Source organism: Plecotus auritus (assembly GCF_963455305.1).
Source record: "Plecotus auritus genome assembly, chromosome: X".
Taxonomy (NCBI): domain Eukaryota; kingdom Metazoa; phylum Chordata; class Mammalia; order Chiroptera; family Vespertilionidae; genus Plecotus; species Plecotus auritus.
The window spans coordinates 4,995,723-5,010,372 of record NC_137784.1 but is presented as its reverse complement, the minus strand read 5'-3'; the positions used below and the strand labels follow the sequence as shown (position 1 = coordinate 5,010,372).

The window sequence follows — 14,650 nt, the reverse complement described above, 5'->3', positions numbered from 1 at the left end:
AAAGTTTGTACATATTTTGATTGACTTTAGAGACAGAGAGAGGGAGAGAGAAACATCGATGTGGTGTTCCACTGACTGATGCATTCATTGGTTGATTCTTCTATGTGCCCTGACCAGGGATTGAGCTCTGCAACCAGTGCCTGTGGGAAGATGCTCTAACCCCTTACCTGTCCTGCAGGGTGAAAGTCTGTATACTTTAAGGCTTTCAGTAAATCTTGCCCAAAGACCCTTCACCAGCAGAACAAGGGGGTCAAGTGTCTCCATTCTGTAATACGGCATTTCCCTCTCCAGTATAGTGCCACTCATCCCGTTGGGCGGTTCCAGGCCGTGGGTCCCATCCTGACGACGCCCTATATTGGTTTGCAGATCCCCTGGATACAGAGCCATGGCCTTGTTCGACAAGGCCAATTGCCAGGCAGCGAGTTTAGTGCTCAACATCCTGGGATGGATCCTCACCATGGTTTGCACGGGTCTGGCCAATTGGCGGGTATGGTACATAGAGAGCAGCCCTGCGCCCCCCTGGGGGATGGCCTGCGTGGGCATGTGGAAGGTCTGCACTTACCAGCCCAACAGCCTGCAGAGCCAACCCACTGTGTGTCACCGCTACACCTACAGTGACACCTATCTGCCGCTGGATATCCGCATCGCTCAGCACCTGCTGCTGGCCGCCATCCTCCTCGGGCTCCTGGGGAAAGGGCTCATGGTCATGGGCCTGCGCAGAGTGTACGCGGGACAGCTTCAGAAGGACACCAGCTGCGATCTGTTCTTCGCTTCCAGAGTCCTGAGCATGATAGCTGGCGCATTGATCTTCATTGTCGTGATCTTGAACAACCAGGCTGTGATGGGTGAAGAGGGCATAGCCTTCCCGCCATCCTTCCACATCCCCTTACGGCCAGACCAGCAGAAGATTGGCAGCACCGTGCCCCTGGCAGTCCTGGCTGCATTCCTGATGCTGTTGAGCGGGCTGCTTACCATCTCTTTCGAGCTGTCCCCTGACTCCGAAGTGTACCCCGAAGTCTCGCAAGTGTGAAATTCCTGGTTGCATAGCTTTGCAAATCCACGATGAGCAGTTTATGGGGGTGAAGTATCTATGATATAGGTCCAAGGATTCATGACCATGGCAAAGGTCATCTTGAGCAGCAAGTGACCATATCCTGCTCTGTGCAAATTGGGCTCATCGATTGGTTAAGGAACTTTCATTAAAAAAATTCCAAAGAAACCACATTGCACCTGTCTTACTGAATGTGGATTTTACTTATTATTGATTAAACTTGTGTCCTGGGCACGAAATTCATGCCCATTAAAATGGGATTAATTAGAGGACATATTTTAATATTGCTATTTGCCCTTTCTCTATAATAGAAGTATCAGAGATGAAAGAAAATTAGTAAAATGTATATGAAAGTATTATTCCTTTCAGAGTCTGGGGCACACCACGGAACCCAGAGTCAAGTCCCCGCCTACCCACGTGCGCCTCAAAATTTTGTGAGACCCAGACCCAACCATCCCTCCCTCCTATTGGGCTAGGTCCAGACCTGGGTGGTTCCACCTTTGTCAAGGCCTGCCGAATGGTGGGGCCCAGCAACAGGTCTGCTGGGCCGGCGCGGGGGTTGGGACATGGCCTGAGGTCCCCCAGCATGGGCTGGGGTGGGGGGCGCGTCCTGAGGACTTCCGCCAAGCCCTGCCAGGGTGGAGGCATGGCCTGAGGTCACCCAGGCCTGGACAGGGTCGGGGTGTGTGGCCTGAGGTCTCCCAGTCTGGGCCAGGCGGGAGGCATGGCCTGAGGTCACTTGTCAAGCTCCGCCAGGTGGGGTGTGGCCTGAGGTCTCCCTTCAAGCCCTGCAAGGTGAGGGATGCAGCCTGAGGTCCCCTGGCTTGGTGCCAGGGTGGGGGCGCAGCCTGAGGTCCCCTGTCAAGCCCCACGGGGGCACAGCCTGAGGTCTTGCTGATTGCTCGTTAAGGCTCTTTATGGGAACTTGGCCTATGCTGTGGGCGCAGCCATCTTGTGTTCCGTAAACCCTGCCTCCGCTGGGGGCGCCGCCTTCTTTGTGGTGGAGATATGGTCAATTTGCATATTCCCTCTTTATTATGTAGGATAATCAATGCTATAGTCCTACTTGTGGAAATGAGAGTTGCTGGGATTCTCACAGCTTCCTCTCAAACTCCCACTAAAAACAACTGACCGTCGGCATGGCCCTAACACCTCTCCACCACCTGTGCAATACCCCACCTGTGCAAAAGCAGAAGAGCGGGAGGAATCCCCCTTCCATTGCCGGACTCAGCACTTACCGAGATTTTGCCATATTCGCTTTCTCTCACTTCCTTCCCTTCTTTTCCTCTACTTTTCTTTCTCCGAAGAACTTTAACACAAACCCCAGACGTCATGTTCCTTCATCCCTATGCACTTCAAAATTATTCTCTAAAAAAAAGGACATTTCCTTGCCTAACCATTGTACAGCTTTAAACATAACAACTATCTATACTAATAAAAGCTTAATATACTAATAGCCCAGACACACTTCTGGACAAAGTGGGGGATGCCAGCGAAGCCCAGGTCCCAGGTGCCTGCTGTGGCCCGAGGAAAGCCCGGGTGCCTGCCTGCGGCCAGAAGGAAGCCGGGGTCCTGGGTGCCAGAGGGAAGTCGGTGCTGGCAGTCAGGGGAAGGAAGGCCTACTCTTGCATGAATTTTGTGCATCGGGCCTCTAGTTTCTTATGAACATCTAATAAATACCAGAATTTTAAATGCTTCAAAAGTAATTCTACACTTTTATTTCATCATTCTTGCATAATATGTCCACTCTGCCTCTTAAGTTTTTATTTTTGTTAAGAGAGGGGGGCTCTATTTCTTTTAAAAAATATTTTCATTGATTTCAGAACAGAAGGTTGAGGGAGAGAGAGATTGAAACATCAATGATGAGAGACAATCATGGATTGGCTGCCTCCTACACATCCCCACTGGGTTTCAAGTCCCCAGTCAGGAATCAAACCATGACCTCCTGGTTCCTAGGTGGATGCTCAACCACTGAGCCATACGGGCTAGGCTGAAATGGGCTTCTTCTCAAAGAGTATTTAAGAAGTGGGATCACTGGGTCAAATGGCAGTTCCATTTTTAGTTTTTTGAGGAAATTCCATACCGTTCACCACAGTGGCTGCACCAGTCTATATTCCCACCAGCAGGGCATGAGGATTCCCTTTTCTACACATCCTCACCAGCACTTGTTGTCTATTGATTTGTTGATGATCGCCATTCTGAATATGCAAATTGGCTATAACTCCACCACTGGGGGGGGTGGGATGAGGGCATGTGACAGGGCATAGGGGAGGCTGGGGAAAGTCAATGGGGGAAAAAAAGGAGATATATGTACTACTATATGTAACACTTTAAACAATAAAAAAAAGAAAAGAAAGATTCTATAATTTTTAAAAAAAGTATTTAAGTCTCTGAGAGCACAGTGTTTCAAAAAATTTCCCCTGGGGCAAAAGTCTATGAGCTATTCAAATATGTGTTACGAAGACATTGCCTGTGACCCTAGAATGGTCAATGGATCCTTTGCCTGTCGGCTTTGAATCCGATCTGTGGGCAATGGATTCTTCCCTCATCCCTCTGAGGGAGCGAGTGTGAGGTGGTAGAAGCATTCTTTAGGAAATGTCCCTTCGCTGCCTGCCATGATGTGCACACTGTCCTTAGAACTGGGAGGAAGTCACAGCCTCTGCACTGAGTGAGAGACCACGGCTCCCTTCCCACGGGTTTGAAAGGAGCCTCTGCATCCCATGGATGGTCAGGGCTGGCCTTGGGCGGAGTCTTACCCACTCTCCATGCAGGTCTGGAATGGCTGGGAAGTGGTTCCCAGGTAAACACCTGTAGTCGGTTTATTTAAAAAAAACATATTTTTATTGATTTTACAGAGGAAGGGAGAGGGATAGAGAGTTAGAAACATCTGTGAGAGAGAAACACCCATCAGCTGCCTCCTGATCGCCTCCAGGGGGAATTGAGCCTGCAACCAAGAAACATGCCCTTGACCAGAGTCAAACCCGGGACCCTCACTCGGTTGGGCGACGCTCTATCCACTGAGCCAGGGTGTGTGTTCTTTAGAGAGTCAAACCTCTGGTTGTTTGAACAAGGAAGCTCCTGGGAGACAAGCTTCTGATGAGGACCATTTTCAGGAACCTGATACCCTGCTGAGGGCGGCGCGCCTGCCTCCTGCTGGTCACGCGTGGGAATGACGTAACCGCTGGGCTGTGGCAAGAGGTCTCTTGGCCCCTCTTCACCTTCAGTGTCACCAGAGAGCAAGGGGACAGGTCATGAGGGTTGAGACCCAGAAGGTGAGGCGGCCACCAGGGCGGGTCTGCTCTGGGAAGCGGGGAAGAGAGTTCCAAGCCCCTGTCCAGGGCTCTTTGGGAATGACTGTGTAAGGGCCTCACTGAATTCTTGTTTCACAGGAATCAGGCAGGAGAAGGTGTCCAGCGCATTTCCCGCGGGTGCAGCACAGCGAGGGCGCCGAGGGCGGTGGCATTTCTCTCCTCCCGTTGTGGAGCGAATGCGAGTAAAGACCACTGGAGTCCAGACCAAATTAAAATTTATGGAGCCTTTATTGCCGGCAGGCGACTGCCCTCTCTCCTGGGGGAGGTCAGAGAGCAGCCCCGACTCTTTTTGCAAGACCGCTTTTAAGCACATTAACCACAGCCTGTTTTTGCAGAGTAAGTAACCCAAGACAAAACAGGTTTTCCCAAATCATGTCAGGGCCATGCTCTTGACGACCATGTTATTTACAGGGTCATCCTGGTCTTCAGAAAGCTGACAGTGTTCTATCTTGCAAGGCTATTTTGTGAGGTGCAGCGGGGAAGGGGCCATGAGACCATATCTCAAGGCCTGGCCTGGTGTCAGCACTGACCACCCTATCTGGGGCATAGTCCACGGCCTCTCCGGAGTGCTCACAAATTCCCACTCTCTAACATTCCCCACTGGTTTTATGGGAGAATCAAATCATTGTTTCTTCATCATCAGTGCAGAGATGATGATAATGAGTGCACAGGACCATCAGCTTTCCTGCCTGTATCCGCCTTTGTACACAGTTGGTGAGACTATTTATAAGACAGGGCCCAAATGTTGCTGCTATTAGCAATAAGATCAAAGGTCCTGCTAGAGATGTTAGGAGTGTTGTTAGCCATGGGGACCAAGAGAATAGATGTTCATACCAGTTTCCCTCAGTTCTTTGCCTTTCCTCTCTCTCTTGGAGTCTTTTTCTGAGTTGACTTAGGCTTTCTCTGATGACCCCGGAATGGTTGGTATAAAAACAGCAAGTTTCTCCTAAGGCCATACAGAGTCCTCCTTGCTTCATGAATAATAAGTCTAAACCTCTTCTATTTTGTAAGACTACCTCTGCTAACGAACTGAGGGAATCCTCTAGGCGGTGTACATTCTCCTCTAGGGTGCTTAAGTCTAAATCCACTTGGCTGCTAAGTTCCTTAAAGTTTTTGTCCCCCATGACCAGTGCTGCAGTGCCTACTGCAGCTGATCCGGCTATTCCCAGACCGACAAGCAGGGGGACAATTGCCGGGGTCTATGAACCCGCCCAGGTAGACCCAGGTGCTTGTGCTCTCCCTCCCCATAATAGTAATATACCTGGGGTAGGATATGAGCTAAGATGCACACGGAAGGCTTGCGTGGTGCATCAGTGTCAGAGGAGAGACACAAGGGGTGATTCCTGTGGTGCACGTGAACCAGGTACCTTCAGGGGCCACTAGGTACCAGTCTGTCTCCTCTTCATTGTCCTGACCAAACCTCAGTACTGAGGAACAGGATTCACCCTAAGGGGATTTTGATAAATCAAACTCTGAGGACATAACACAAGTACCTCGTCCCTGGAAATCCCCAAGGTTAATTTTGGGGTGTGCCCCCATCTGCACACTCTTGTGAGGGGTTTGTAATTGAAACATTTCTAATGTCTGATGAATCTGAACCAACAGTCGCATTTACCCCTATTCCAATGTAGTAGGGGGGCTCTGGGCTTAAACACAACCAACAGTCTCTGGTGGCATTTGGGGAGGTCTGATTTAAAAAGTTAAAAACCACACCCAGAGTGTCCAGGATAGGTCTCCGACCTAGTTTGGAAGTATGAGTCTTAGAAACAAGGGTCACCGTCACCGTGGTCAGAGGAGTTAACTCAGTATTATTCCGGGAAGGAGGTGGTGGTGTGGGATGGGGCCTAAGTGGCTGTACTGGAGGCAGCCCCTGGTCTAAGGGTCTTAAAGGCCCGATGGGGTTTTTCCTTTGGGTCTGCTGGGTTCTCTGGAGGGTGAAGAGGACCCCGGGATCTCTCACAGCTACATACAGTCTCAGTCCCCAAGTTTTTCCTGCATCCCAGTATTTCTCCCACCAGTTTTGGGGCGTGATAACAACGGGATTGCAGTCTCCTATCATACAGTTATTGGAAGGGGCCCCCGGGCGGACTATTCTCTTGAACTAGATGGCAGGATCTCTGTTAGTCCACAGTGCCATAGTCTCACAACCCCATTGGGCACAATAATAGTCCCCGTCAGTTCCACATTCAAGGCTACCTTCCGCTGGGCAGACATAATGTTGAGTTCGTCAAAGTCCTCGTTCTAAGAGGAGGGTGCCACACCCATAACCCCTTCCTACATGATATGCCCCATGGGCTACTGGGGAAATATAGTGGGTATTGCTTTCTGGCGGCTTTCTCCAAGTTTCCCCAAATAATAGGCATACGTCAGTCTCTATGGAGGGGGGCCCTGGGGTCGTGGTATGACCTATAACAGTACCATCCACAGTCTGGGTCAGTTCCCATGTGTAATTAGCCCTCAGGTGGGGATTACTCACTGTGATGGGCCATAGGCACATCAGGTTTAGGACTGCCTTCGGAGTCGGATTTTCAGGGGGTCCTTGGTACTCCAGATGGTCCATCTCTCTGGCTGGTCCTCTGATTCCACCTTCTTGATTTGAGTTCGATGTATCCAGTGCTTTTTTCCCCGCAACCTTCACCGCTGATGGGGTTCTGAGGACAAGAGTGAAGGATCCAGTCCACCTGGCCTCCAAGGATGATGGCTCGTGCTTCTGCACCCACACTACGTCTCCTGGTAGAAATGCAGGTGGTGCAGGTGTAGTCCCAGGGGCTGGGTCTCGGTGAGCCTCTCGGACCAGCTGGTGGTTAAGTGTGGAACTCAAATGTAAGGCCTGTAGGGACTTTAGGAGGTCGTGATTAGAAAGGGATGCCAACACTTCCTCCCCTAGCTTGGGAAGCAGCGGTGGGGGTCAGCCAAACAGAATCTCAAAGGGGGTAAGGCCCTTTACGTAAGGGGTCCAATGGGCCTGGAGAAGGGCAAAAGGAAGGAGGCTCACCCAGTTTTCTCCAGTCTCCAGTTTTAATTTTGTTACGGTTTCCTTTAGGGTCCAGTTCATCCTCTCTACCTGCCCTGAACTCTGAGGTCTATAGATACGGTGTAATTTTCAACTTATGCCTAACATTTTTGCCAATATTTGAGTGATGTGGGCAATGAATGCCGGGCCATTGTCGGACCCCATCGCAACAGGTAGGCCAAACCTAGGAATAATTTCTGAGACTAATGTCTTAACTACTATTTGTGCTGCTCAGACTTGGTAAGGAAAGCTTCTGGACTGCTTTCTGAGTAGACTGTAAAGCCTGTAAGAACCTAGTAAAGATTGGTTATGGATTTCAGCTTTTCTAGATTGGGTTTCCATGTAAGCTGGTGAGGTGGTTAGGTCAGGGTCTGGAAGAGTCACTAGAATGTGTAGAGCCCCCACTGGTTTTAGGGCAGCCTCCCGGGCTGCTTCATCTGCAGCCTCATTCCATCTTGCTTCTGGGGAGTCCCCTTGTCTCAAATAGGTAGAGATGGAAAGACTTAATTACATCTGGTAGTGCTAGTTGGCCCATCGTCCTTGCCCTGCTCATATCTGTCTAACTGCCTAATATATTACCTCAAGGATCCTGGCTCTGAATTCTTTTAGGGAAAATGGACGTTGAATTTCTTCTGTAGCTGCTTCGTGCTGAGGAGGGGCAGAGTTTTCTCTCAGAGCCAAGAGATCCTTGCTGTCTGTCAGAGGGACAATGAGGCCTGGGCACAGAAGGAGGTGGGCTTGTGACCTGGCGGAGACAAATTGTACCAAATGGTCTAGTGGAAGGGAAAGAAAACCTTTTAGTTTCTATAACTTCTATTGAAATGGAATTTTTCTCCTCAAAATTACCCCCATGTTTATCAAAAGAGCCAAATCAAGACTAATTTATCTATTGCATTTAATTTGGCCTGATGGTTTGCATAAACATAAGAATGGTAACTGACTACCTTTGCCGGAATTTCATGACTGAATCTTAATGTGCCCCATAGGGCCAGGAAGCCAAGCCATCCAGCTGCCATCAGGCCTGCCTGTGTATCTGCTGAGTTAGGTAAATCCTCACCTGTAGTGTCTCTACCCGGGCCCATGCCCTAGGCTTCAAAGCCCATCTCAGCCCTCCTACTTGTCGCAGCTCAGAGTGCGTGGGGGTCCCGCAGGGACACAGAGACGCCCTTATTGCTCCCCTGGTACTCTGACCAACCGCCAGTGATGGTAGGGTATGGGCCTGATGCTCCAGCACCAGCCATTTTCAGGGCTACCAAGCAGGATACCAGGCTTTCTCCATGGCACTCTTATTGGCTTCGAGTCTTCAGAGTTCAGGCAGGGCTCTTTAAAACATGATACTCCAGTCAAAGTTTCTGGTTAATAAAACCACTATTGGAAACTGGTCTTATTGAATTTATGCAAAGAAATGTATTGCCATGATTTATTTATTAAGTATTGCCAAATTTCAGAGGAATTGTATAAGGAGAAAAATATACTGACCTGCTTTAAGATCTTCTGATTTTCCTTGTCAGTCCTTGCTATGGATTGTTCAGAGTAATATAACTGTCTTCAAATGACAAGGAGAAATTCAAAATGTGTCTATATTCAAAAAGACAATTATAGCTGTCCTTTTAGTAGGGTTCTCCCTACTTGACTTGTCTTTAAAATTTCATATGGTCTCTGGGAGGGGTAACATGCCCTCTGAGAAAGGACTAAGGGAGCTTTATTGCTTTACAGGGTCTCACATGTCACAGGACCTCACGGGGTCTGTAATTCCTGTAACAAAGGGCTGGTACTCACCACTTCCCTCTGTTCCAAACAGGCCTTCCCCAGTTTCCTAAAGTTGAGGTTTGTGCCACACCTGACATGGGCATGGTCACACAGGCCTGCAAGACAGTAAACAGGCTGCCAACTGTCTTTCAATAGAGACCACAACCAGATGGGTATTTTCCTTGCCCATTTGGGCACCTTCCCTTTTGGCAACTGCATTCAAATCTGTAAGGTTAATGCAATATTATTAACACAATGAAGTACAATATTGGCACTGTGGCCACCTTAGGTAGCCAAATCTTCTGCTACCATATATGACACATGGTAGGGCTATACAAATATCTTAGGGAGGTGACTAAGGTCTATTCTTGATCTTCCTACACAAAGCAAAATTGTCCTTGTCTTTCTGGAGTCATGTCCATGGAGACGCACGCATCATCTAAGTCTATTATACAGTTTTCTGCAGGCCACTGTCAGGGCTGTGCATGGTGGCCAGTTCTTCTTTCTAGCTACAAACACAGCCTGTCTAATTTCCCTAAAATTTATTCTGGCACGGGAGAAAGTTGTTTTGCTGTAAACAGGCAGCTTAACCCCTACATAACTGGGCTTGGACATCTGCCTAGAAAGCTGTAATTTATAAGTTTAACATGTGGCCTTAGGTCCTTCCAACCCAACAGGGTCTCTGCCATCCCTCAGTCAGACTCCTCCTCTCCTGGAGAATCTCAAAGTCCTGAAGGCTCCCCGGTCCAGGGAGAGTGCCTTTCCTTTGCTCTTTGACTTTAAGCTGCCAGTCCAAAACAGCCAGAGTTGCGGTTAGAAACAGCTCTGCATACTGCAAAGCGCTTCTGTGGCAGTGGCTTGGGTATTAGGCCCCTTGTCTTCCCACCAGTCCCCTTTGTGGCAGAGCAGCGACCAGGCCGCTCCCAAGGGAGTGCACTGGAAGGGGATCTCAGCCCCTCCTCTTCCAGCAGCAGCAGGTACTGAACCCTTTCAGTACATTTGCAAACAGGGAGCTTTCACTAGCTCTATCTGCTGCTTTCACAGATCCCGGGCCTGCTGCTCTATTCCTGGGGCTGCAGGGAGACTAGTAGCAGTCACTGGCTTCTGGTTTAACTGCTGCAGCCAGCAAGCCAAAGGCCTAAGTCTTGTATTGCTTGTTGTAAAACACTCATTACTCACTGGGCGGCAGTGGGGTAGCTCTAGTGTCAGGTAAATGTCTGCTGTCCCCCGCTTTTCTCGCTGCTGCTGCTTCTTCCAGGGCCACTGTAAGCAGCTGGGGCACCCAGCCCCCCTCACCCCGTTCTTTCACCTGGCTCTCGGGGGCTGAGTCTGCCTAGCACCCAGTTTTAAATCACCAAGGCGTCTGCGGACTTCAGCTCCGTTTCTCCTCCGCTTGGCTCCTGGGAGCCTAGTTGTTGCTGTTGTTTTCTTTTTGTTTGTTTGTTTTTAGAAACCTCAATCCTTTAATGATTCTTAAAAGCGAACAGTGAGCATTTTTAGATTAATTTTTATGAACACATTTAAAATGTACTTTTTCAAGAAAATATAACTAGACCTTCAGTGATAAAAGCAAGAGTAGGTAAAAATATTTCTTTTGAGAGACAGAGTTTTAAAACTTAAACTAGTTGTCAGCCTTAAAGATATTATATGTTAAAGTTCCTTCGCTGAATATTCCACCACCGCCCAAGAAGTAATAAAACGGGGCAGAGGAAGATCCACTGTGTTTTGCAAAAAACCGCATAGTTCAGATAAGTAAGAAACCAAGGACGCCAGCAGAGCGGGTTGTAACCTATCTCTCCCTACTCTCTCCACCGACGCCCCCCGCCCCTTTTCTGCATTAACCATTTACTCTGTCCTTAGCAGGGGAAATAAGGCAAGTGGTCTGAGATCCCGTATAACTAGGCTTTTTACATTTAAGGATACTTTTTTTCTTTCTGTAACCATTGTTTTCCCTCATAGATTTTTACTCGAAGCCCCTATACTCCTAGAGGATCTTAAATCCTCCTCCTTACTACTCTTGATTTCTCTGACCACCCAAAAGAGATAAGAAAGCCATAAATAAAAGTTCTTTGCTCTTTGAAATGTCACAAATTTATACCTTCAAATGAACCCTAGGACTTTAAAATTTCAATACAGCAAATTCACAAATCAGAGCAAAATGAAACCCTTACTTATACAAACATAGACAGAAATTTTTATTAGCCAAGTGGGCTGATTCCCTCTATGACGGACAGCAAAAGACTCTGAGAAAAAGGCGTCTCAGCAGCTGCTAAAGACTTTTGCATTCCATCCGCCCTATCTTTAAACAAATTAAACAATAGAAAGAGATAACAAATACTCTCACGTGTGTAGCCAGACAGCACAAAGTAGCTTTCACTTCACACAGACTCTCACACTTACACTTATACACAGACAATCTGAGTTTTTGACTTCTGGGGAGGTGATCAAGCTCCCCCTTCCACTCACTGGGATATGGGAAAGTCGGCCATTCCCGCTCACAAAATTTCTGTAAATCAAAAGCATTAATGGAGGCTCCGTAACCATCTGCTCGCCGCTTGAATTCCTGAAAAATTTTCAAAAAACATTGCAAGGGCGTACAGACAGAAGCAGACTGACCCATTCTAATGATAGAGACAATTAGACCACAATAACACAGAATAACAAAAGACAATTACAACCGACTGAGGATCACCCGGCACCGTCGTGCGCCGAGATCTGGTCTAGGAAGTAGCACTGCGTCCAGCCTTCCAGAGACCCCAGATGGGCGCCCACAGAACAGAACCAGAAATAAGTTTCTTCCCGGTAAGAACCAGATCCAGGCGGCTCCGATCAGAGTAAATCAGGAAATTTAGCAGGCGGGGTCTCTGACCTCTACCAGTCCCAGGGCTGAGGAATGTCTCTCAGAGATCTCCCCCTGGGTCGGAGCATCCGGGGACCCCAGTGGATCTGGTCACAGGACCAGGCAAAGGCTGGTTATCTCGCGGGGGCCTCCAAACGTTGTGGAGCGAACACGAGTAAAGACCACTGGAGTCCAGACCAAATTAACACTTAGGGAGCTTTTATTGCCAGCCGGCGACTGCCCTCAATCCTGGGGGAGGTCAGAGAACAGCCCCGACCCTTTGTGCAAGACCACTTTTTTTTTTTAAATACATTTTATTGATATTTTACAGAGAGGAAGGGAGAGGGATAGAGAGCTAGAAACATCGATGAGAGAGAAACATCGATCAGCTGCCTCCTGCACACCTCCCACTGGGGATGTGCCCGCAACCAAGGTACATGCCCTTGACCGGAATCAAACCCGGGACCCCTCAGTCCGCAGGCCGACGCTCTATCCACTGAGCCAAACTGGTTTCGGCTGTGCAAAACCGCTTTTAAGCACATTAACCCCATCCTGTTTTTGCAGAGTAAGTAACCCAAGACAAAACAGGTTTTCCCAAATAATGTCAGGGCCATGCTATTGACGACCATGTTATTTACAGGGTCATCCTGTTCTTTAGAAAGCTGACAGTGTTCTATCTTGCAAGGCTATTTTGTGAGGTGCAAGGGGAAAGGGGCCATCAGACCATATCTCAAGGCCTGGCCTGGTTTCAGCACTGACCACCCTATATGGGGCATAGTCCACGGCCTCTCCGGAGTGCTCACAAATTCCCACTCTCCAACAATCCTCCTCGCGGGAATCCTCCCACGGTGCCCAGGAGCCAGAGGGTGCCATGTGGCCTTTGGGCTCAGGTCCCATTGCTGGGGGCCCCAGGCAGGGAGGGGTGCCTGGTGACAGCACTCGTGGAGGGAGGCCGAGCAGGGGACGCGCCTGGGGCACAGCGTGCCTCCTGGACACCAGCAGGTGCAAGTGGGAGCAGAGTCGGGTGATGGCCGTATTTAAGGAGAGGAGAGGGGGGTGGGGATGGGACCTCTGCAAGTGGAACAGAACAGAGGCGCCCCAGAGGACCCAGGTCAGCTTCCCCCCACTGTCCTGGGCCAAGGCCCGCTCAGGGAGGCCGCCCCGTGGCCTGGCCCTGGCTCCCATCAGGACACATTTTCTCCTCTCACCTTCCCCTTCCTCGAGGCTTTCTACTTAAGACTCTGAGGAATCACAGTGCCTATCTGCTCTGAGACCTCAACAAGGACATTTCCATTGTAGAAGGACTTCAACTCTTTTAAAAAATATATTGTTATTGATTTCAGAGAGGAAGGGAGAGGGAGAGAAAAAGCGTCAATGGTGATAGAGAATCACAGGTTGGCTGCCCCTGCACACCCCCTACTGGGGATGGAGCCTGCAACCCAGGCATGTGCCCTGACCAGGAATGGAACCCTGACCTCCTGTTTCACAGGTCAACACTCAACCACCAAGCCCTACTTGTTCAATCTTAAAGCCAAATTGTGTTCACCTGAGGCCTCCCTGGCCCCCGTTCCAGGTTCTAAGAGGGACGCAGTCTCTCCCGGGCTCCGGCTCCGTGTCCGTTGGGAACCAGCCCAATTCCAGGCAGTTTGTGGACCAGTCCGGAAAGAGATGCTCAGCTAAAGTCTGCAAGCTCCTAACACGGAGGCCCGGGTGCTGGGATGCAGGACCCAGAGGGACTTGCCCGCATCTCTGGCGGCAGCGAGAAGGCCATGCACTCCAGGGCCCAGCAGGTACCTGTGTCCTTGCTCCTTGTTCCTGAGGCTGTCTGGGTGAGGGGGTTAGGGGGGCTCCTTTGGGTCCCTGTTCTGAATCCGGAGGTGCTGAAACAGAAACGGAGGCATATTAACAATGGTTCGAGTATATTTGCTCAAAAATCGATTCTGATTGGACAGCTTCAAGCCCGAAGTGGTTAGGAGGCTGTGTTGACAGGAGCCAGAGGAAAGGAGGAAAGTGTGGAAGAAGGAAAGGAAGGAAGGAAGGACTGGGGCGGGCAGCCAGCTGGCTGTCTGTGATTGGCTGTCTTTGGGGTTTGGCTGTGGTGATCTTGTGGCATTTCCAGGCTTAGATTTCGGTTTGCTTGCTAGGCCTCTGGGACATTGGAGCCGCCTCAGGGTAGAGCCCTCCGTGTTAATCAATGTAACAGTCTTGAGCTTAAGTTTATGTTTTGTTCCCTCTCATTTTCCAGCTGTTGTGAGAGGTTAGGGGTTGGAGAGCCATCAAATCTTTTTTTAACTTCATGTTCTTTATGGATTTCAGAGCGTAAGGCAAAGGGAGAGAGAGAGAACTATCAGTGATGAGAGAGAACCATTGATCGAGCGCACAACTCAGAAATGTGCCCTTGACTGGAATTGAACCCAGGACCCTTCAGTCCACAGGCAGACACTCTATCCACTGAACCAAACTGACTTGGGCTAATCCTTGCTAACCAATCTTTATTTCCCATTGGAGGTCGCCACCTAGTGGGTAGCTGACCTGCAGCGGTCCCTTCGGCATAGCAAGGTGTCCACGTGGCAGGTCTAGTTACTTGCTCCCCCGTGGCCACTGGTGGGGCCCCAGTTTTTTTCCGGTGTTGCCCTCCCAAGGTCTGAGAGGAGACCTCCCGCAAGAGGTCAGGCCGGGGTGAGACT

The 14,650-nt window shown here is 49.6% G+C and overlaps 1 protein-coding gene across 1 annotated transcript; it reads left to right on the top strand.

The window, feature by feature from the left end:
- Positions 1-385: 385 nt before the first annotated feature.
- Positions 386-1,030, top strand: LOC308239745 (claudin-34-like; the record flags this gene model as incomplete). Its single annotated transcript, XM_080652555.1, has 1 exon — positions 386-1,030. The coding sequence occupies one exon, from the start codon at positions 386-388 to the stop codon at positions 1,028-1,030; it is 645 nt and encodes a 214-aa protein (XP_080508681.1).
- Between the last annotated feature and the right edge of the window lie 13,620 nt (positions 1,031-14,650).